The sequence below is a fragment of the Aquila chrysaetos genome, chromosome 6 (genome assembly GCF_900496995.4).
Source record: "Aquila chrysaetos chrysaetos chromosome 6, bAquChr1.4, whole genome shotgun sequence".
NCBI classification, from domain to species: Eukaryota; Metazoa; Chordata; class Aves; order Accipitriformes; family Accipitridae; genus Aquila; species Aquila chrysaetos.
Window position 1 is genome coordinate 24,612,068 of NC_044009.1, and position 22,411 is coordinate 24,634,478.

The 22,411-nt window shown below is 50.9% G+C and overlaps 1 protein-coding gene across 6 annotated transcripts in view; it reads right to left on the reverse strand.

The window, feature by feature from the left end:
- Window positions 1-3,837: 3,837 nt before the first annotated feature.
- Window positions 3,838-22,411, reverse strand: part of NRP2 (neuropilin 2) — a 91,015-nt gene continuing 72,441 nt past the window's right edge. For 2 of the 6 annotated variants that reach the window (XM_030018098.2, XM_030018097.2), the window contains exons 16-17: window positions 8,017-8,085; window positions 3,838-7,381 (exon numbers count right to left, since the gene is read on the reverse strand). In XM_030018098.2, the coding sequence (XP_029873958.1) occupies window positions 7,077-7,381; window positions 8,017-8,085 (374 nt within the window). In that variant the 3' untranslated portion in view covers window positions 3,838-7,076. Of the gene's footprint in view, window positions 7,382-8,016; window positions 8,086-15,671; window positions 18,575-22,411 lie in introns of those variants that run through there. The other 4 variants (XM_030018099.2, XM_030018100.2, XM_030018101.2 and 1 more) reach the window with 2 other exon arrangements.

Sequence of the window (22,411 nt, forward strand, 5' to 3'; positions counted from 1 at the left end):
TCGTGGAGTGCTTAAAAAGGTTGGCTTTACACAGCCCCAGCTTCCTTCTTCAATAAACGCAGCCTCGGCTTACAGTTTTTCCCTCTGATGTGTCAGCTGGGGGACTCACTCTCCATCTCAAATACACCCAGACTGCTTAAATCATCCTTATTTCTCTCGGAGGGAGAGAGACTTTTTGCTCTCCAAAACTTTTCACACCCTAAGTTAATAAAACTTCTCCACTGAAAGGGATGGATGTGACACTGTGCTGAGGATTTCATGGCCGAGCACTGGATTATTGCTGTGGTGTAAAGGGCTCCCCAGCTCTGGTAAGCACATTGAATGTCTTCTTAAAAATATGAGGTTGAAATTCATTTGGCAATGGCTGTCTCTGAAGGCTGCTGGAAGAATTCACCCCTTTGCTCGTGCGGTGGAGCGCGACACCTTGGGGAAGCACTTGCCAAGGGGCAGCGTGGCCTGGGGCTGCCTCTGTGTCGTCCAACGCAGCCCATGGGCGAGGTGGTGAGGCGAGGGAAGAGCTGCCCTGTGCCTCTGCTGAAGGCCACTCCGCTTGGGAGTGTGCTTCGAGAGCTGCAAAGAAAGCTGGGCTTGAAGCCAGGGCAGAGTTACTCTCTGTGTAAATCCAAGAGACCAGAAGGGCAAAAATAGTGCTAGAAATTTTGATGGCATTTGTAAAGAAGTCAGTCAACTCTGTTATTAAGCATGAGATTGGCAGCTGATCCGAAGGGTGACAAACCAGCCCCGCACCATGCCAGGAGGCACCTGATAGGAAATTATCAGCAACATCTGGGACAGCTATTTCCTCTGGGTTTGTGAACACTTAACCGAGGAAATGTTAGCAAAGTCTTTTGCAGCAAACAGCGCTGAGCTGCCAGCCCATGCTGGCTCATCCCACAGCCCTCCACGCACTGCAGCAGCACAAGGAAGCTGGGCTGTATTTCTTCCCTTGATTTTTGGCACCCAGGCCAAGGCAGGGGTAGAGCTGCTGAGTGTTTAATAAAGTGCTTTCCATTTTGAGTACTAGTGGTGCCACTGAGTTAGGACACAGGAGTCTAGAGAGGAGTCATTTCTTCTCAACACATTAAGGATTAGTTATTTTCCTATTAAACTGCTTTAGTCATGGTGAGTTTCTTGCTTTAAATGGGTCACTGCGTGTAACAGGTATTGATAGGAAAGCCTAATCCTACCTGATCAGTGTGTGTGACAATAGGCACCTACTGAATTCAATGCAAATTTTGCCGTGGACCTGTATAGACCAAAACTCAGTGTCACCCTCCATATTTACATCCACAGGGCTCTGCTGAGCGACCACCGGAGCAGCCAAAGGAAGGCTGAAAGGACAGAGCGTGGACACAGCAGTTGTGGCACCGACTGCAGCGGGGTCCCCAGTGCTCAGCTCACCAGGAGTCAGCACTTGGGGCTTCACCAACACCTCTTGTGTCCAGGCGGGTTTGGCCCATCTGGGGTGTAAAGCGGGAGGGTTTGAACTATTTCAGCGCAGCTCCAGCAAACGGTGCAATCAAACTTCCCTGGGGAGGGGCTGCGGGGAGCTGGCCGGCAGAGAGAAGGTGCTATATGGTGCTAGTCATCATGGCCTGAGCGTAGGGAGCCTGGCAGCTATGGACATGTAGAGGCAACATGCTGCAACAGGCAGGCTCCCTGTGGTCGCCAGAGGGGATGGGAGCACCAGCCTCCATCCTGCCTGCCAAAGTCACTGTCCATGGCAAAGCCAGCACCAGGTTTCGCTAAATCCCCTTGGAAGGTTGGTGATAGCGCCAGGCTCCAGGAGACAGAGGAGCTCTTCAGAGAGAGATAGAGGAGACAGAGGCGACGGGAGGCTCCACTTGCACCTGCCTGCAATTAATTAATTACGAATCCACTCATTAGCTCAGCCCCGTGGCTCCCCCTCACTGCCAAGCCCCCAGCTGTCCAGAGAGCAAGTCATTATTTGAAAAGATTTCCCATTAAACCGAACGCAAAGGAATATTTCAAAGAAGAAGGGGCAAGAGAGACAGCGAGGGTGCGTGCACGACTGCAATCAGCTCTCGAGGACGTGCTGGAGCGGCTGGATCCCCATCCTGGAGCAGCCTGAGAATGGTGAAATCGATTTCATTAGCCCACTCAGCTGCTGATTACCCTTGTGCCACATGAAATGCCCCCGTGGCCCCCCCATACTCCAGCCTCCGCTGGCAGCAGGTACCCATCTGTGCATGGCAAATGCACACAGGCACCCCTGGGTCCTACCCCATCCTGCTGGCTGCAGAGCAACCCCCCCAAATGCAATCCCAGCTCGTGCTAAAAACCCCCCCTAAAGATTTCAATTTCCTGAAGTGGGTGCCTGCCTCCCCTTTGTGCCCAGGCGGCAGCTGCAGCCCAGCTCTCAGGCTTTTAACCCAATCGGTGCACACATCTGCTTCGCCACCTGTTTTTCTATTACCTGCTTTCTGCTCCTCGCTTTAGTGGAGGCACCTCTTTAACCGCAGTGATTTACAGGCGGTGTTACGGCAGGACAGGTCTGACACTGATTGAGTCGCTTATCTGCCGTCTCCGTCCTGCTCTCTGACAGCCTCTCCCCCAGGTATCAATCTGCACATCAGTTCTTTATTCCTGGGTGAGGGAAGAGCTGTCAAGGTTGCAGCTACACTGTCATCTTCATCTAAGCTGCCAGCTGCCCTTCATCGCTTAAAGACCCTCTTTAACACACGCGTGCTTTAGGAGGGGGCCACAGCGTTGGAAGTAAGGAGACGGCAGGAAAATTTCATTTGCTCTTGAGGTGCCCGGGGCTTGATGGATTGGCTCTCGTTTGTCAGGGTGCCTGTAAATAAACACATTTCCATGCTGTAGGTTCAGCCCCACTGCTTCTTCAGCCAGCTCCTTGCAGCCCCGTGCTGGCTCCTGGCCACCGGTGCAGGGAGAGCTGCAGGGTGCGAGATGCGAGGCCCCCCACCCCGGGCCAGGGCCACCATCAGGGCGGTGGGAGAGAGTGGAGAGAGGGTGGAGAAGACAAGTGCGTGGGGCCAGGCTTGGCTTTGGGGTTTGCCGGGAGTCCCCACTGCCTAACGCCTCTTGTGACCCCCAAGGGTGAGGCTGAAGCCGAACCACAGAGGGCTGTGCCATCCCGGTCATTGCCCGCCATCGCAGGGACCAGCACAGGGATACGCTGGCACCTGCACCCCAGTGAGGTGGCTGAGCGGGGACAGTCTGGCCCCCTGCGCGCCCCCGAGGCTGGCTGGAAGGAGGCAGAGAGGGTGCAGGTTTCTCCCTGCGTGGTGGCTGTGCTGCCGTGCTCTGGGTCACCCCCTGTGCAGCCAGTGTCCTACCCCCAGCCATCATCCCCCCAGCTGGCCATTACCCCGCTATGTGGTTGCACTGCAAAGCCTTGACTGCACCTTTCTGCTCAGCACCGAGCCATTTCAGTCCTAAATTATGTTTTTCTTAGCCTAAACCCACACTCCTCTGCAGGATCGCTGGCAGCACTGGGCAGCGGTGCAGGGTGGCAGGAAGGGACCTGTGTCTGCTTTTGGGTTTGTGCTCAGGTGTCGCTCCTGGGGTACAGCAGCTTCCAGCCGTCCCCGGCTCTGGGAGGAGAGATGTGTCCGAGCAGGAGGACGCGTGTGCACAGGGTCTGCATTAAAGCCCCGCGTCACCTCGGGGTGACAGGCAGCCCGAGGTGACCCAAAGGAATGGGCAGCATGCAGCAAAGGAGGGTGGTGGGCATGGCCCCGTGCGTCTCCAGCTGTGCCTCGGTTTCCCCGGGGTTTCTGGCCACCCATAACCCTCTCAGTTCGGTTTCCTTGTTGCTGCTCTTTCATCAATAAAAAAGCCACTGAAACATAATCTCTACCATAATGTTTATTAAATAGTAATTTTAAAAGGTTTTTATACAAATCATATAAACACAGTTTGATTTTTTTTGTTTGTTTGGTTTTTTTTTTTTTTTTTTTTTTTTTACACCGAAGAATCACAGTAAAAGCTCTTTAAGTCCATAAGTCCTGGCTCAGCCAGTGAACGGTCAAACACCTTGAACTGCAAACCTTGGAGAAGTTCCATTTCTGCATATAATTTCTTAATGGTTTGATTGCCCATGCTCACCCCCCACACCTTCCCACAAAATTAAATAACCCAGCACTGCCGCCCGCCCGTTAGCAACACATCCTCGCCACGGGAAGGGTGTGGAGGCAACAGCCCATTTCAGCAAAGGCATTAACACCAATTTCTTATTTTTTTTCTTTTCTGAATTTCACAGAGGGAATTGCGATCAGCAAACCTAATCTATTTGCAGAGGAGGATGCAATGAATTGAATGCACTGATGACTTGTTTTTTTTTTCCCTGTTGAAGTTACAATCAAACACAGTTTTCCGTAGAAGAACAGTAAAGCACCCAGCAGAGGTAAGTGAGGTATCGGCTTTGCAGCATTATTGGCCTGCTCCCGCCCAGCAAGCGCATGCGCGTGGGCCTTGCCCCGTCTGGAAGGGGCAAGTGGGACACGCAGGGCAGACGCTTCGCTGGGCCCATGCCAAGTTAGTGCCAAGATCAGCAGTACTCTCCTGCCCCAGATCAAGAGATATATTAACACGAGTCAGTCCCACGGAATAAGAAGTCACATACACAATACATACAGAGAATTCACGTGCGTGTGCAAACACACTATTTCTGAATATATGTATATACGAACTCTTCTCTCTGTACGTCTACGAGACACCATAACGTCACCTTTTTAATTATATATTTTCACCTACGGTTTGCCTAAGTCGACTTTTCTACTGTATGGTCCTTTTCCATTCATCCTTCCCCTCTCTTGTGATTTGAAGGGGATAAAATCATCAAGCAGCAGCAATCCAGCTTTGAAATGGTCTGGTACATTTCCTCTTACTGCCTGTTTCTTTTGTACAGTAAAATAACACCCCCGTGGAATTTGTCCACGAAGAACGCCAAAAGAAATAAGGTGATTCGAAAGGGGAATCTGAGATACATTTACTGCTGTTTCTGTTGGGTGCACAGCATGAATTAAAAAAATGAAGGTCTTTGTGTGTGCGCGTCTCTGCGTGTGCGTGTATGAACCGTGGATGTTTTGATGACACAGCTGCTGATATCTACTTCCCCAGTAACACATGCGTCTTTCTTACAGTGGAGAAGATGGATTTTTTTCCTAAAAACTTGCTGTCTGATGGAGCTCTTCATGAAACACTAGACAAATGTTCCTATTCCCACGGCACGGAGGAGCAGCTGTGGCACTGTCCGTGCTCATCTCCTCTCCAGATGTTGCTCGTCTCCCCAAACACCTGCCCTCCCGCAGGATGTGTTTGCAGGGGCTGTGCAAACTGAGCTTCACAGCACATCACACCTTCGGCGCTCTGCGGTTAGTGAGGAAAAAAAAATCCATCCTCAACCCAAACTATTTGCTAGGCAAAATGTAAAATCAGGACATGTCAGGTATTTCCAAAGAGCCCCTAGAAAGCAAACTCAACATGCTGGAAAGGTTTCTCCCTTATATATGTGCAAGCTGATAAGGGTGATCTGTCTGTACTGAATTGGAAATGAAGGCATTGGTTTGGGGCCCAGCATTTGAACTCTTTTTCTCCATTAAATTGTTTTCATAACACTCCTCTCCCACGGCACAGTGGTAAGTGGAGAGGTATCAGCTGTCAGACAATGTAGCCAGACCACTTGAAAGTAGAAGGACAAGACTTCTTCAGCCGGGCTCTACCCGGTAGAGAAACCCGGTGAAGAAAAGTGTTTTCCCGGGGAAGGATGAAGGCCTCACTTGTTGTCTGATACAGCACTGATCATCAGATGGAGGAAAAATACTTCTTCTAAGGCACTTGTTCAAAGTAAAACAAAACACAGCTCATAAATAAAACTTCTGGGTTTTGCTACTGATCAGGAGCAGCGCAGCTTTGCTCCGAAGGGGATACGGCGGCAGCCGTTTGGTCCAGCGGTGCTGACGGCACCAGCTCGTGCCCCCCAGCTCCAGAGAGAAGGGGAGCACCATGAAGGCGAGGGGGGCCGGCGGGTGCCGCAGCCGGGCTCCCGGAGCCGTGGGCATGGCTCCAGCCTCCTTCCCTGTTCATTTTCCCTCCCTGGCACTTTGGAGAGGCCTCGGCACTGTGCCTCAAGTCAAACCCAGAGCGAAGCCCCCTTTCCAAAGCTGTCGCCTGAGCGCCGGCAGCTTGACAGGCTCTATCTTTTGTTTGCTGCAATTTTCTCATTATAGCAAAAAGAAAAAGAAAAAGGGCAGGATCAAGAGGGGTGGGAGATTCAAAGAAAGGCCTTCCTGATGAAGGCCTCAGCTGTTGCAATCCAAGATCTGGATTTAATAAATGGCTCTTATTCACAAATCACTTTAAGGCTCTTCAGCTTCTCTCAAAGAGGTGCTTCTACACATAGGGTTTCCTTTCTATTTTATTTCTAAATGATTTCAGAAGGGGCTGTTGTTACCATCGACACTAAAGCCAGTATCCCACCTTTCCCCCCTACCAGGAGAAGAAAAGTTGAAGGTAACAACATGCTTCCATTTTCAGGACTGGAAACCGTAGCTTCCTGGACTTAGTGTGAAGTGCACAAATCCCTACAGCTAAAACGATATCTGGATGGGGTCTAAAATGGACCAGGTCTCCATCTGTGTGTGTGTGTGTGTGTGTGTGTGTGTGTGTGTGTGTGTTATTTCCAAAGACAGGGTGGCTGAAGAAATCCCTCAGCCTTCTCAGAGGCTCACCAGAGAAAGGAGGTGGGAAATAACAATCAACATTTAGTTTCTCACATCCAAAAGGTAAACCAGTCTCCCTCACCACGTCCCAGACACTCGCATCAGCAGAAAATGAAGATGAACCAACAAACAAGGGTCTCGGTCCCTCCTCGCCCGGCACAGTCCAGTTTGCGGGAAAGCCCGCTCGGTCCTGGCGGAGCATGACTCACCGGCGGGACCTGGCGGCAGGAGCAGCGCCTCCCCTCGCTCCTCCCACACCCCTCGTTCCCCGTTATGGCATTCAGTTCCCATAGAAAACAGCAAAAAAAGTACCCCCCCGCCAGCCCACCTCACCGGGCGCAACACCGAGGGTGATCCCCAGCGCACCCATCAGGCCTCCGAGCAGCACTTCTGGTGGTTCATCTTGACCTTGTGCTTGATGCCGTCATACAGCTCGAAGTTGTAGTTCTCCAGCGTGGTGGAGCTCCGTGAGGACAGCCCAGCATACGAGCATGTGCAGTAGAGGAGCAGACCAGCGCAGATGGCCCCGAGGAGGACGCCAAGGGAGCTCATTGCTATGATGGTCACCAGGATGGGATCCAGGGTGTAGAGCCAGCTTTTTTCTTTGTCTAGCTTCGGGGTTCCTGGAGAGTTAGTAGAGAACAGTGTGTCGTTCCTATCCGATCCAAAGTAATCTGCAGTGGAATGGGCACTTATTATCCAGGGATCACTCCCCCCCCCCCCCCCCCCCCCCCCCCCCCTTTATGCATTTCTTACTTTGAGTTGTGATGGCCTTACAAGAGTATAAGCACCACCATGGGTATATCTCAGTGGGATTCGCTAACCCAGGTCTAGAAGTAATGCAAAGCACCAAACTACCAAGAAAGTTAGGCACCCTAATTCACTTTTACATCTCAGGCTATGTAAATAGCATGCTAGCATTTTACACCCACTGAAACTCTGGCCCTTCAAGTGCCATTGGGTTCAAAACTATGGAAACAATCTGTCACAGCTCCCAGACTTAATTTTCTCCATTTACAAGTCAAAATGCCATGCAAGCAGCAATTAATGCTTGAAAGATCAGTTCCACTTGTCCTAACACAAATACAATATATTGACTTTGCAAGATTGCTGGCTGTTGAAAAAGGAAAACAAGAAAAGAAAACTAATGTCTTCGTCCAGACACTAAGCCAACACTTCAGTGTACATTCTTAAGCGTGTTCTAGCTCCTAACACCCACTAAAGCTGAGGTTTGTGAGTAATTGTGGCATCTGATACTGAAACACAAGCTCCTCCAGATAAATTGCCCATGTGGCATTTGGGTACCAACCTGGATCATCATTGTCTTCAAAGTCTTGCTCAGAGGTCAGAAAGTCATCCTCCATTCTTGGGAAGTTCACTAGAACAACAAAATGGGAAGCTCTGTTTGTTTAAAGAGGCCTTTTGGGGGCATTATTGCCACTGGTCACTGGATTGCGAGACCGGCCAGAAGAAAGCAATAGTTAAACTACTGCAAGGCTCTTCCTCATTGAAGGAGGAAGAACTCTTCCTCTTCTTCCTTTGGCCAAAGTCAATGAAGGCTCTTGCACACTTGAGAGAACAGGATCTTCCCACTACATCACATTTCACGGCCACCAAATGACTAGCTTTTAAGAAGAAAAGAGGGCGAGCGAAAGCAAAGAAACCAGATAATTTGAATAGCACTAAAATATTGTCATTGGTGCCTGCATAATTACCATAATTCACTATTAACATGTTCATGGGTATTATTCTTACAACTTTGAATAGGATCTTAGTGCCTACCATTACTTGCCACTAATGCTAGATCCATTTAGCACACTCTACTTTTCATCTTTTCCCATACATCTTACCGGACAGAGAGCTTCAGTGACCCAGTTTCTCTTTGGGTTTCAGATAAATTCATGGTAATTTGAGGAAGTCATGTACCATCATTATATGTTTTAATGCAAAAGCTGGTTGAAATGGAGAGAGTGGGAAATGGGTGTCCATATCTAGGCATTTATGTTAACATTTCTCTGATCCAAATTCCTTTTAGTGGTGACATTTCTTTTTATTGTTCAGCTCAGATCAAGCACTAGTAACCAAATGCACATGCTGTAATCTGAGCAGAACTAAGTTATTTTCCTGTGCAGTCTTCCTAGCATTATCTCTACATACAGTTACCATGGCTCTTTTTCAGTTTTCCAAAAGAAAATGCCCTTTCATTTCAATCTGCTTAGATTTTTCAAAGCTGACTGTAACTTGGGGTGCTCAACTGAGAAGACACCTCAAAATGATCAGGAATGCAGAAAATCAGGGACTACTAGAAAGCGGTAGAAGTCACACCCTTGAAATAGTTGTGGTTGAAAACCAAGGCTACTTTGCGTCTTGTGCAAAAATGGCAAGAAGAGTTTAAAGAGGTTACTTATGAACAACCAAAACCAAAGAATGTAACTTGTGCCTAAAAAACCATGTACAAAGAAATTATTCAAAAACCTTATAAATGAATATTAGTGCCCATTTGCACAGAGATTTAGGACTTGGAAAGGCTTCCCGAATTGTCGAATCCATTTTTTTGCTATCCCAGGCAATGGTATCAGGCAATCCCTGCCAGCGACGTTTCAAGGTTCACTTCCAGAGCAGGGGGCTCTGCTGAACATCATGCTGCCCCAACCCCACTTTACACCTGCCCGCAGTGATCCTCTGTGATGGTACTAATGATACCTTCCCAAATACCCATTCTTTGGGCAGAATTGTCTTTTGCCCTCTGCACTCAAAAGATTAAGGGATTTCTTTGAATTTTCAAGCGAACCTGGCAACAGGAACGCACAAACCCCAACACTCTCCCCTCCTGATAATGAGCTCTGTGTCTAGTGAGCCAGGTGATTAAGCTGACTCGAGGCTGCTGGTAGCTTGTTGAAGAAACATAGGTGCACACCATCTTCTGTAAATCCTCACTTTAGCAGCGAGTTCACATGATTTCTCAACACTTCCAGAACTGACAGGCCCAGATGGCAACATCTTAGGGCTGGAAGAACTGCCTGAGGGCCTCTTGCAAACATTTAGAGCCGAACGTGTGGAAAAATAGCTTGCAAAACAGTTCACACGTGGAGACGTCTGCTTTGCTGGTCCTCTGTCAGAAGACAAGCAGTGAAATTTGCCATCCGTGTCACCCACAGAACCCTATGGAAACTGTAGGTTGCTCGAACATGAGCAAAGGTTGAAATTGGACCACCGTCTGCCCAAGGAGCCCACGTGCCGGGAAAGGCCGTTAGAAGTCTTTTGCCTTTCCGTATTGTAGCTCCTCTAAATTTTGTGTGAGAACAAGCTAGCAATTTGGTGCTTTTTTATTTCCCAGGGTAGCCTTGAGGGAAAAGCCAGAAAAAACAAAGTATCGGTTAATCAACACTTTGAAAAGAACACTAGTTCTTCCAGCCTGAAAGGAAGGAGCACTGGGAAAACTTGAAAAGAGAGAACATTTATTCAAAAAGCCCAGCCCAAAATCTATTTACTCTTCTAGCAATTTTCCCAATTCCCCACGCTAATATGACTCCAAGTGCCGCTTTAATGATATCTTCCTCCTCGCCCATTCTCCTTCCTCCTCAGGCCCATGATAGGCCCTCATTCTTCTGTTCCCCGCACACCATTTCATTGCTATCAGACTGTATGTTGTCACGCAGGGCTCTAAGCCGGCTTTGGAAAAATGTAACTCGATGTTTCTTTTTCCATACTAGGGTTTCTCGAGTCATTAACAGAATCAGCTCTGGCTGTGTGGCTGTCTGTGGGAATTGAAGCTGGTGGTCTCAGTTCAGTTCCTAGCAGAGATGATTTCCTGTCACAGAAACTAGCCTGCTATTTGTCATCAGTTAGGCTCCGTTGTGACAAGTCTCAGCAATATTGTCACAAGTGGAGCAGGCCATGGGAAGTGACCCCCTTGGAAAGCGGTCCCCAGAAAAGCCCTGCAAGCTGCTGGGCAGAATGGGAGAAACATGCATTGCCCTGTGCTGTGGAGAGCTGCTTCCTTAAAGGGCAGCTTTCAGGCACAATTGACTTTTTTTTTCCTTTTAAAAGGAAAAAAAAATATACTGGAGAAGGGTATGCAAGAAAGTTAGGGGAAACTGTATTTAAACATGAGGAATACTTTCTCCTGAGTGAAAGGCCCTTTTTAAAGCATGTGTGCTAAATGATGGCTGTGAGCACCTAGCCGGTCATACCCAAAAGATGATGTTAGCGATGCTGTTGGAAACGGCCAGATGCCGAGAAAAGGCTGTTATCTGTTGGATCTGAGAGCACTGCCAGCTAAAAGGCTAATTTATGGGACCTGAAAAAGAAAGATGAGATTCTAATCAAAGACAAGGAGCGACTTAAGTACCACATTCGTATGAACTCACATGGAGGGAGAGCAGGAGAGAATTAGTATTTCCAGAGATTAAGGAGCTTTAATGTACATCTGTTTTAAAATAGTAGCAGGGGCGGGAGAGATTGGGCCAGGGAGGGGGTTACGGGAAGGGGGGGGTGACGTGCTCGATATGCCTCGCCAGGGTGGACGAGGGAGGCACAAGAGCAGACGAGGTTCTCCCGTGTCCTACCACAGACTTATATGTGCCTCTTGCAGAAAAGCTCTCCAAACCTGCCCAAGGCAGCTCACCTCTGCAAAGCTGAGGCCAGTATATCATATGGACCGGCATACATTTCCCATCACCACACATGCTCAACACCAGCCTGCCTGCACGGGGTTACCAGCAATGCCCACCGCCTCAGACCTTTGCATCAAGCCAAGAGCTATTGCTTTGGAGAGGGCACCCAGTTGCACTCAATTGCTGGAACCTAGACACATTCCTCCGAGGCAAATGACCACCATCGAGAAAAAAATTGCTGTTTCTTTCTCAACTGACTTTGTCTGGTTTAAGTCCGGGCACCGAGCGCTGCCTCCTGCTGGGTCTCTCCCTCCCAGGGCAGAGCTCTGTCACCGTGCATCTCTCTACACACAGGCATTTGCAGATGGTGGCCACGGTGCCTCTCGGGCTCTCTCTAGGTGAACAAAATGAGCCCCTTGGCAGGACGTGCCTTTCCCAATGATATATCAAATTTGCAGCAATTTCCAGCCCTTTTTGTTGCCTGCCTGCAGCCTCTCTGGCACAGGGGAGTCTGGCCTGGAGAACGCCTGGGATGCACTCCCGGTGACCTGCTCCCCACTTCCCACAGGGTCCGTGGGCTCTGGGGCTGAAGGGGATGCACCAGGTGATGGTGGCTTGTGGGCTCTGCTACCTACTGCCTTTCACTCCCCAGTAACATCTGCGGCTGTGCCTCCTGGTACAAAAGAGGGGTAGCTGGCTGCCCTCTGGTCCTTTCCACAGTGGGGAAACAACCGTGTGCTGCTCACTTGCCTGAAAACAGCAAGTGCCCTCCTATGGGCTCACCTCTCTCTTCTGCTGCTACAACATCCATCTCGGCTGGTGCTACCCTGACCGGCGAGGGGAGTACCGGAGGTGCGCAGCTGCTCTGCTGCCAAACAGCGCCCACGAGGGCCTGAAACATTAAATCCAGCTAAGCCCAGAGAAACCGGGTCAGAAACTACTGCTCCCCAGCCTTGGCAGAGAGGCAGCGCTCCAGCTCTGCTCTCATCCTCGCTTTTCTCCCTTTGCTCATTCCCAGCCCTTTTCTCTCTGCAGCAATAGCACGACTCCAACACACATCATTTTGTTTTGACATAGCAGAGCAGCCGCCGTGGCCTCGCCTTGACACTGCTCCGTTTGGCGGCGGCGGCAGCGGCGCAGTGCTGCTCCTTCGGCTGGGAGCCCCGGGGGCTGGGGGAGCGACACCTCCCACCCTAGGTGAATGTGAACGGGGAAGCACTTCTCAAAGCAGCAGCACAGGCACCAGGCAGAAACACTCCCTCTGAATCCCCCACCGCTCTATTTCCAGCTGAAAATCTGCCTCACTTCTCTCTTCCCCACTCCTCCAGAAACACACAATGACTTCAGTTTACAAAAGGGCTAAATCCCTGCCAAATTTCAAATTAAAACAGTGCTTTGGCTACAGCTGAGCATGAAAGAAAGCAAACAAGCAGCCTCTCCCCTCGTCCGGCCGCCCTCCGCAGCACGGGAACCCCTGGACCTTATCCTCAGATTGCCTTGGGGCTGCCCGGCAGCAGCGCATGGTGCGCACTGCGACACCAGCTTCAAACTGGGGGACACCCAGGAGCCTCTTGCGTTCCTTGGGCCTCCCGCCTGCAGAGAAGATGGGGAAGCGTGGCTGGGCAGGCGAAGACTCCCACCGAAAGCGCTCAGAGATGTGAAGCCAGGCTGAGTGCTTGATGCAGAGGCAGGCAGCTATTTCCAGCCCCAGCGCTGCCCTCTGGCACGTGGCACCCTGCCCTCGCCGCACGCACGGCAAATGGCCAAGGTGGCTGCCCAAAGTGGGGACCCTGCCAAACCCTCCCTGCGGCAGCCACGTCCCCCGTTGCAGCCCGACCCTTTCCCCAGTGTGTCCTGCTTTTGCACCTCTCCTCAGCGCCGGCACCAGGCCAGGGAAACAGTGATGGCGGCGTGCGTGCGTGCGCACGGCATTACAGTGGCGTTATACGGTGTGGTTTTCCTCTCCCTCTCTCTTAGCGCTGGACTACCCGGGTAAGGAGCCGCCGTTCGGGTTCGGCGCTCCATGCTGGAGCTCGCCAGTCCCAAACTGAGCAGTTCCTCAGCGCAAGGGCAGCGCTGCCAGTCCGTCGCTGCCGCGCAAGGGCTTGGAGCTGGGGGAGAAGCTGGCAGCTCTGCGGCATCCTGATATGTTTATCTCCCTCCCCGTTGTTGCTGTTTGTTTTACAGTGGCGACGGCTAACGACACTATTCCTCAAACTGGCAGTCACGCCTGCAATCGCTGCTAAGAGCCGGCAAAGCCACTGATGGAGGAGCTGTGGCGGAAAGCCAAGAGGCTGTCCAAGCTCGCCTCGGGGCCCTCGCCTGGTGTCTGCGCGCCTCACTGCTGCCCTGACACGGGGTGAGCTGGGGCCGGCCCCAATAAAGTCACTAGGTTTTCACAGGGTTTCTAGAGGGGCAAAAATCCCAATACAGCCCTGTGCGCCATCTGATTTCTACCTTATTCCATTGCATTCACCAGCAGAGGCATTTCAACCCTGCCCAGGAAAAAGCCAACCTCGCCCTTATGGCCCTGGGGAAAGCAGCTCTGGGTTCCCTGCGCCAAGTGCCATCTTGCAGGCGCTTGCCCGGGCAGACCTGGCTCCACGTCCAGTCTCCGGGCTGGGTGAACGAGCACTGTGCTTTGCAGCCTGCTCCTCAGCGATCATCCATCTCGGGCACGCTGACATTGCCCAGGCAAGGCACAGCACAGCCCTTCCCACGGCACCCTTTAATTTGCCAGGCCATCGCTCCCCCTTTCACGCTCCCGTTTGCCACCGGCTTTGCCCCATCGCTTACAGAGAGGGCCCATGGGCCCTCTCCCGCCAGCCGCACGGAGTTGCTTTCCCTACAACATGGCAGCAACTGCAGAGATAAAAAGACCGACACCATCAGCCTGCATAAAACCAGGGAAGCCACATCTGGACCCTCCTCGTGGCACACAGGACACATCAGACTTCCACCCTTCACGCCACTCCCTGAAATATGGAGCCCCTACTGCTACCCCAAAAAGTTTATCCCCTTTTTTTAAGTAGACTCTTAAACCCCTGAAGTTACCTGCAGACGAGGTTGCATCCAAATCACACTAAGTTGTATCTATTTTCTTAAACAAAGTGTGCTAATTTTAGCTGCTTTCTGCCCTATGATGTGCTGCAGCCTGAGCAGCACCCAACTCTCTGGTCAATCTGGCTGCGGCGCATATACAGAATAATTAAACCCTGAACAATTCCTCCCTTTTTGTCCGTTTACTTAACAGAATTTTTTTCTTCCTTGTTGGGAAGCCATCAGCCAGTCTCTCCCTCCCTGTTTTTCACATGTGCATATTTGTTTTGAATTTTGCTTGGACAGTCACTGAAGTGTACAAAATGCAAATTACAAGTGTATGGGCTTTGCTGTACAATTAGAGAAAAAAAAAAGAAAAAAAAAAGCGGCACGGGTCCTCAGCTTTGCTTGTTTGAACAGCCAAAGCGAGGGATCGCATTTGAATTATTTTTTCGTTGATCGCCTGAATTCCTAGTAAAGCCAGGAAGTTTCATTGCAAAGCTGAGCTGTATGCCAAGATAAAGAGTGTGATAGAAGGAAAATAAATGCAGGAGGGGAAGAAAAACCTCTCAAACTGGCAGCAAAATATATTTCACATGAAATGTGATGCTGCTGACTCCTTTGAAGGTGTGAAAGGTGCACCTAGAGAAGATGGGAAGGAGAAATGCTGCAGCAGAGGTCCCTGTAACAAGCTGGGAGGACTCGGGTGGAGGGAAGGCAGGGGACACACACCTCTCCAAACCCTTGGTGCCATGGCACCCGGGCCACTCCCGTGCAGCAGTCCGACATGCAGAGGCCCAGCAAGGATTTCACGGAATGCATTGCCATTTTCATTATTAATTTTGGTAATGGCTTACCCGGTTTTCGTTGTGCTCGGGGACAGAGCTGGCAGCCGAGCTGGCCCCCAGGGCCCCGGGAGGTCGGATGTCCTGCCTCCAGGGGCCCCGGCCAGAGAAATTCTGCATAATCACATTGAGCAATTTAGCACTTAAGCAGTGTTAGCAAAATCCCCACACAATCCCAAGTGTCAGTCCAGCCGCCCAAAACTCCCGCTAAGGACTGCTACAAATGTAATGGATCTAAAAGCCGCTATTAATGGTCCAATCCTGAGTGCAGCGAGGCAGGGTGTGCACACCAGCTGCACTGCCGGGGAGCTAGGTCTGCACGCAGCAGGAACAGGAGCTTCACTTTGCTAAAGGAGATACCCCTGATGCTCCAAAAGAAAACATGGAGTTTTGAAACACCGCTTCATTTCAACCAACAGCGTTCTCATTAGCAAAGAAAGAAGAAGGAAGAAAAACCCCAGATATTTGTATAAAAATATCATCATTTTATTACATTCCACACAATACATCTTCAAAGATTTTCAAATTTCCACAAGATATTTTTCACACACAGGCAACTGGGCAACGCTGGGGATGTCAGGGCTCGAGGAGCGGGGGAGAACTGGGAATAAAAATCTCGAAGTGACCTTCTGTTTTGTCTTTGGTGATTTTGGTTTGAAAGACAGGGTGCCACATTCTCCTCTCTGACACACCGATATGCACTTGCTAAGTCCATGGAGGTGAACCTGGTCGAAGCGAGGGGATTGTCTGACCTAGGGAGATCGAACTGACTTTGGAAACGTGACGGTATCATCTGCTGACATGGCTTGGGCTGACCTGAAAATGCAGCAAGCGCATGCCAATATTTCACATCTGCTTTAATTTGCAGCTGGCTGAGAGGGGATGGGATTTCACATCACAAACCGTATGCACCGCAACACCAGTGCTGCGTAACAAGGAGGCTCATGAAGAAAGCACCCGGCCCTGGAAGCCCCTCTCCAGGGACTTCTAGGCGGCACCACCTGTAAGGTGACAGGAGCTCCCCCAGGTCCCTTCCAGCTCTGCTGGGACAGCCACGTCTCTGCCACCCTCAAAAAGTTGGCGGGAGCCAGGCCCTGGTGGGATGCTGCCCCGAGGACCCACCATCCCCTAACGTGCTCACCATGCCAAACCACCCTGGGGTTTTCTGCGTTCCCTGAATGTTTTAGACACTTGCTGCTGCAGCTGAGGGGCTCCCGCTGAAATCTGTTAAGTAAACAGCATGAGGAGCTGAAACAGGCTGCATGAATAAGGCAGGAGGGAGGGGATAGTGACACCCCCATCAACAGAGACCCCTTGAGGAGAGGGCTCTGCTGCAATAGGGGCCAATACCATGTACGCACAGCACCGTTTGTGTTTCCACTTTTTCCCCAGACCAAAAGGAAGTTCAAGACTGCAGGGGAGTTAACAGAGCTGCTCGTCTTGATTCATTTTATGCAATATTCATGGGCAAAGGAGGGGTGAGGAGCACTAGCAACTTTAGGAGGGGGGAGGGAATCTGACCACTTGTCACAAATGAACACAAACAAGATGGAGAACCTTGCTCACTGGAGGTACTTTTTTTGCCTGCAAACAGATTAAACGATTCAAACCACTTTTGCATGTCATCATTCAGTAATTTATATAAGGCATTTCCACTACAATACGCTGGGCCATTCAACAGTCGGAGGCATGTTGGAGGCTCCATCTCACCTCCCTGGTTAAAACAGCAGCAATAGCTGGGCCCTCCAGGTGCACCTGCTAGGCTTTGCTTGCTAGATGTTACTGATGCTTTAAGAAGCCGAACATCAGCAAACACAAAACTAATTGACATTCTAGAAAGTCAACTGGCAATTTTTATGATTCAGCAGCTATGAATTGGGCAGAGGAAAAAAACCAAACCCAAAACCCAGAAAGGGGAATTATACTTGTTCCTTGAACATTTCTAGCAGAAAGACAAGGAGGAGCCCTCTCCCCTTCCCCGTGTAAAAGTAAAAGCATCAGCACCCAGAGCGAGGATACTTAAAAAATAAATAAACCTTCAATTCTCAAGAAACTACAGTATTTAGCATCCACCTTAGACCTGCTGAAGTCTATGTGTTACCCTAAGGCTGGCTTTAACAAATACAAACAAAACATTCATTATGAGCTTCTCTGATATAAGGCAACTTTAAATAGATTCACTTGTGGGTGGGGGAAGAGGAGGGTCCCCCCCTCCCCCACTTCCAAACAATGGCTGTGTTATCATGTTGGCTGCAGAAAGAATAAGATGGAGAGATCTTACTTTTTGGATGTCTATGAACCTTTCTGGATTCTTCTAGCCATGTGAGGTGGACATTCCTACTGTCCAGCCTGGCCTCTTCTCATTTTGCACCCGAGACATTAACGCTATCAAACAAGAAACCCAGCCAAAGCTAGATAAGGCAACAAAAAAGCATTGCTCTCTTCCCCAAGTAAACAAATCAGGGTATTTACCATAAATGTGTCCCAGACCTTCCAGAGGGGAGGCGGGAAGGGGGGAAAAAAAAAAAAAAGCATTCCCTGTGCAAGTAGAAGCAACAACAAGCAAATGAAAAAGGGGCTGTTTCTAAATATACATTCAGTCAGTCAGACGCGCGCGCTCCCATGCACGCTCGCATACACAGATTTAGCACACACGCGCACGAGCCGCACACACAAGCTTTCAGGCTCACCATCAAGTTTCCTTGCAGGTTGCCTACTGGGCAGAGAAAAAAACCCAAACCAAACAAGCCTACCAACAAAAAAATATTCCCCAAACAAACAAACACAACAAAAAAACCCCACCCTATACCCCAAGAGTCCTCGAAAAGTGATCGAAAGGGAGCGTTCACTTCTGAAGTGAAGGGGCGGTGTGTCTCTTCTGGTGATCCAAGATGCAGCATTAGTTTAGAGTTTGTAAAAGATTCGGGGAGGGCTGGGGGGACGGAGAAGGGACGGAGATGTCTAAGAGTTCACATGTATGCTAGGTAAGGAAAAAAGTGCAAAACTGAGGCAACGTATTTGAAGTCTTAGTTTCTGTCTGTCTGTCTGTTTTGTGTTTTGTTTGCTCTCTTGTTCCTGTTCGGCTCTCAGCAGCGCGAGCTGGGGTCTTGCTCTAGTTTTATGGTTAGGGTGGGCTCCACGGCCACAGGGGCCCCGTTGGCATAGTGGGAGGTTTTGTAGGTGATGGAGTGATCGCTCTTCTTGGCCGCATAGCGGAACCGGTGGTAGTGGAGCACAAGGGCCAGCGCGACGGAGACCAGCACCACAACAGCACCTCCGGCGGCAATAACGTAATACCAGTAGGCTGGGATGGGCTGCACTGACACCGTGTCCACTGTGGGCTCGGTCCCTGGCAGGAGGGTTGCCCCTGGGGAGGAGACACAGAACAGGGTTGCTAGGTGGGAGGCATGCAGACGCACAAAAAGAAACACATGCTTTCAAGAGTACAGCACCGAGTAACATGAGGTCCCAGGGCCGCCTCTGGATACGGCGTGTGCTCCTGGTGGGGAGCACAGCCTAGTGTTTGCTGAGCCCACATATTCAAGGGCCTTTTTCTTCCCTTTTAATTAATCAGGCTGCCTGGACCGCAATACAAATTCCATATGCACGCTATTATTACTTTTATTTCTGGCATCAACGAATGTTTTTTTCCCCTCTTTTTTTTGGCGTTCTCCAGATCAGCCGCCTGGTTTTGTCTCCACATGGCAGATGTTGTCAAGCAGTGACAAAACACATCACGTTCCTAATTGGAGGAAAAGCGTAATCTCATATGGCCAAGGAAGTTACCACAGGAGACTGGGAAAGAAATTACAGGGAGAAACATTTGTCGTTCTTATGGAAAAGACAGAGAAGAAGATCTCTCTCTGAAAGTGCTCTGCACACAGATCTGGTCTCACTAGGTGCCCCATTCACAGACTTACAGATTTCCTTATTATTTTTTAAAGTGAGAAAGGACGGTAACGATTATTTACACGGCACAGGCTGCGAAATTCAACCCAACACTCACATAAGAAACTCATGCTCTCTGCAGCTTAAGCAAGCCAGGACTATGAATTCATGCTGATAAAGCAAACACACCTAGGGAGGGCTGGAAAAGCACCTCCTTCCCTTGAATTCAAGGGCAGGCAGCACCCATGCTCAGCCCAGCAATGGTTAACCCTTCCTACTCTTGCAGCTGCAGCATGTTGCAGGGCATGGCTGCAAAGCGCTGCTCTCCCTTCCCAGGTCATCCTGGGACAGCTCGGCGCACATCTGGTGATCAGACGCGCGTAGGACCTCATTGCCAGTCCGCAGAAGCATGCACGCACACGCGCCTCCGGCAGGCACCGAGGAGAGGAACGCCGGTGCCTGTGCTCACGCCCACGGCCGAGACTGGCTCTGCGCTATTCCACCTGCACACGCTGCTCCCGCTTCCCCAGCTCTGCTTGCAGGGTTGAGCTGTAAATAACTTGGGAGAGATGCACTTTTGCACCATGTTTATTTACTGGCTACTTCAAGGGGGCCAAAGTCCCTGGGGAAACTCTCTAAAGGGTTTGCTCTTCCGCTGGACACATCGACCCCCCCCAACTCTGCTTGCCCTCTTCTCTTGCCCCCGGCCCACTGGCAGGGGCGGCCCCCTGGTTAGGTGCCGGCAAGCAGAATTTTGGGGGCTCCTGTGGGTTGGTGTCAGCATATTGTTGAGCTCTGCGCTAACCATACGCCAGCTTGGTTTCCTGAGCAGGCTCGGAGGATGCCAAGGGGAAAAAACAAAACTGTGCAGGATGTACCCGACTTTGCTAGCAGCAAGGGCATCTCTCAGCACGGCCTCCACCCTCCCCTCCAAACAATGCCCTACCAGCTGAGCCACTGGCTGGCAAATTTGGGATGGCGATGGCTTTTCTGCTGCTGGTGGCACAGAAGATGAGGCAAAATGATGGTTCCTGCGCTTGTCACAAGGCTTTCCTCCCTTCCCCATCCCCTAAAACCCAGGCACAGGGAGTAAAAATAAGAATGAACACTGCACCCAGATGCACAGCTACCACAAAAAAACCCCTCAAAACCAAGAAGAAAAGCCACACAGGCAAGACAAATCCTGCTTTTACAGAGCAGGAGGCTGGGAACCACCCACATATTTGTCATTGTAGGCAAGAAATTTGGATGTCTCAGGAGAAGTTTACCTGCCAGATAAGCCGCCCTCGCCGCATCTCACCCCGGCCACCCCTTGCCGCCAGGAATGGGGGTGGCCCCATCCCTCCTGCCCCCCGACGGCACCTGGGGAAGGGGAGTACAGGCTGGGCTGTGTGTTGGGGGTGGCAAAGGCAGGGAGCAGGCAGCCCTCCGACCTCCTTCTCTACCTTCACCGGCCACCTGGGTGCGGGGGAACGAAAGCAGCACACCCCTGAGCCTCCCTGAGCGCTGCACTGCACAGGGGGTGGCAGCGTGGGACGCCCCACGGGGACCGCCACCAGCCCCCCGCTGGGGTGAGCATGTTCAACACCGCCCTGAGCTTCACTGATAGCCCGTTGCTGTCTCTCACCACAGATCCAGCTGGCCAAGCCGCTCCAGACCCGCATGCGGCCCACCGCCATCCCCAATGGATCAGCAACACTTTGCCTGCGCCTGACAGCACCGGGACGCGGGCCTGACCCCCGGGAAGATCGCAGGTCTGCTCGCTGTGCAGAAGCCACTTGTGTTTACGCTCGGTGACAGCCTCTGCTTACATAGCGCCTTGCTCCAGCAAGAGGTTTACAGGCGAACAGCCTCTCACACCACCGATACGCACTGGGCCCCGCCGGTGGAAACTGGGGTGGGAGAGGGGGGCAGGTGTCAGGGATGCTGACAGCTCCCGAGCTTGTGGGCGAGCAGGGCTCCCCTCTGAAAAACAGAGGGAAGGAAGGTTTGCATGGCCTCCCGATGGCTGTACATTGCCTGGCACAGGGCTGGGAATACAAAGGGTGGGTCTGGCCATAGAGGAGCCCCTTCCCCACACACCTCTGCCCTATGCCTGCCTGAGGATGGAGGGAAGCAGCGTGATGCGCCCCAGATGATCCCACTTGTGGGAGGGATCCCTGGGGGACCTCGAGGCAGCTGCGGGTTCAGTACAACTTCTGCTTGGCTCTGACCCGCTCCAGATGTCCCCATGCAGCAGCCAGGGCTGCAAGTATGAGGGGTGGTGCAGAGCCCCTCCTCAGCCCCTGTTTCCGCACCCCGCAGCCCTGCTGAGGAGATAGCAGAAGTCTGGAGAGTTCATTTAGCAACTGAAGTCATTAAGGAATCACACTCAGTTGTCTCTAAGCCCTAACGAAGCCAATTCCCAACATTAATGATTGTTCTTCCTTACACTGTCAGCCACTAAATATAGCTGCCCATCCACTCAGCACACAGCGCTGATGTTATCTGCTCTGTTTTTACTGGCTCTGCTGCTCTCTGGAAGTTTTCTCTTATATCAGTGGAAAAGTTCTCTGCTCAGGGAGATGGAAAAAAAAAATCCATCTTCTTAACTTAATAATTTTTCCACTCCCCTTTGCCTTCTGCCACACACACACACACTTGCCCTTCCTCATTTATTCACTAGGGCTCTTGTCTTAATAAAGCAACGCTTCCCGCTGTTGCTGTCAAGTTTGTGGGTGCTGTGTTTATGCACGGCTTAGGACACCGGTCAATGGAAATCTGATTTAATCCCTACAGAGTGGATGATTTCATGTGGGTGTGCTGCTGCGCTCGCACCTCCAACCTGGCCAGGTACAGCCCCCTCCTCTTCCCAACAGGGAAGACTCTACAGGGACCAGTTTTAGAGCTGTGCAGCAAAAATCAAAACCCAAAAGAAGCAAGAGCAAATGTCATCTGGGGAAAAAAAGGAGAAAATCCTTTCCAGAGAGCCTCCTAGAGGGCTGCCTGCCTTGCTCTGCCACTGCTTTGTCACAGCTCGTATTCCTCTCTGAAATCACTGACATTAACCACTGTGGACAAGCAATACAGCTGGACTTTTCATAGATGGCACAGATGAAAGCAAGTATTACCTTCATTTAATCTGAATGCCACAGAACCAGTGTCAGCCTCAACCTCTTAATTGCTACCTTTCATTTCTCCAGGAAGATATCCCTGTCTTGATTTCAGGATACCCAGTGTGGGAGAATCCACCAGTCCCAAAGGCAAATTCTCCCCACGGTTTGTCTCCACGCTCTTTGGAATATGTGTCTTATTTTTAACCTGGTATTTATCTAAC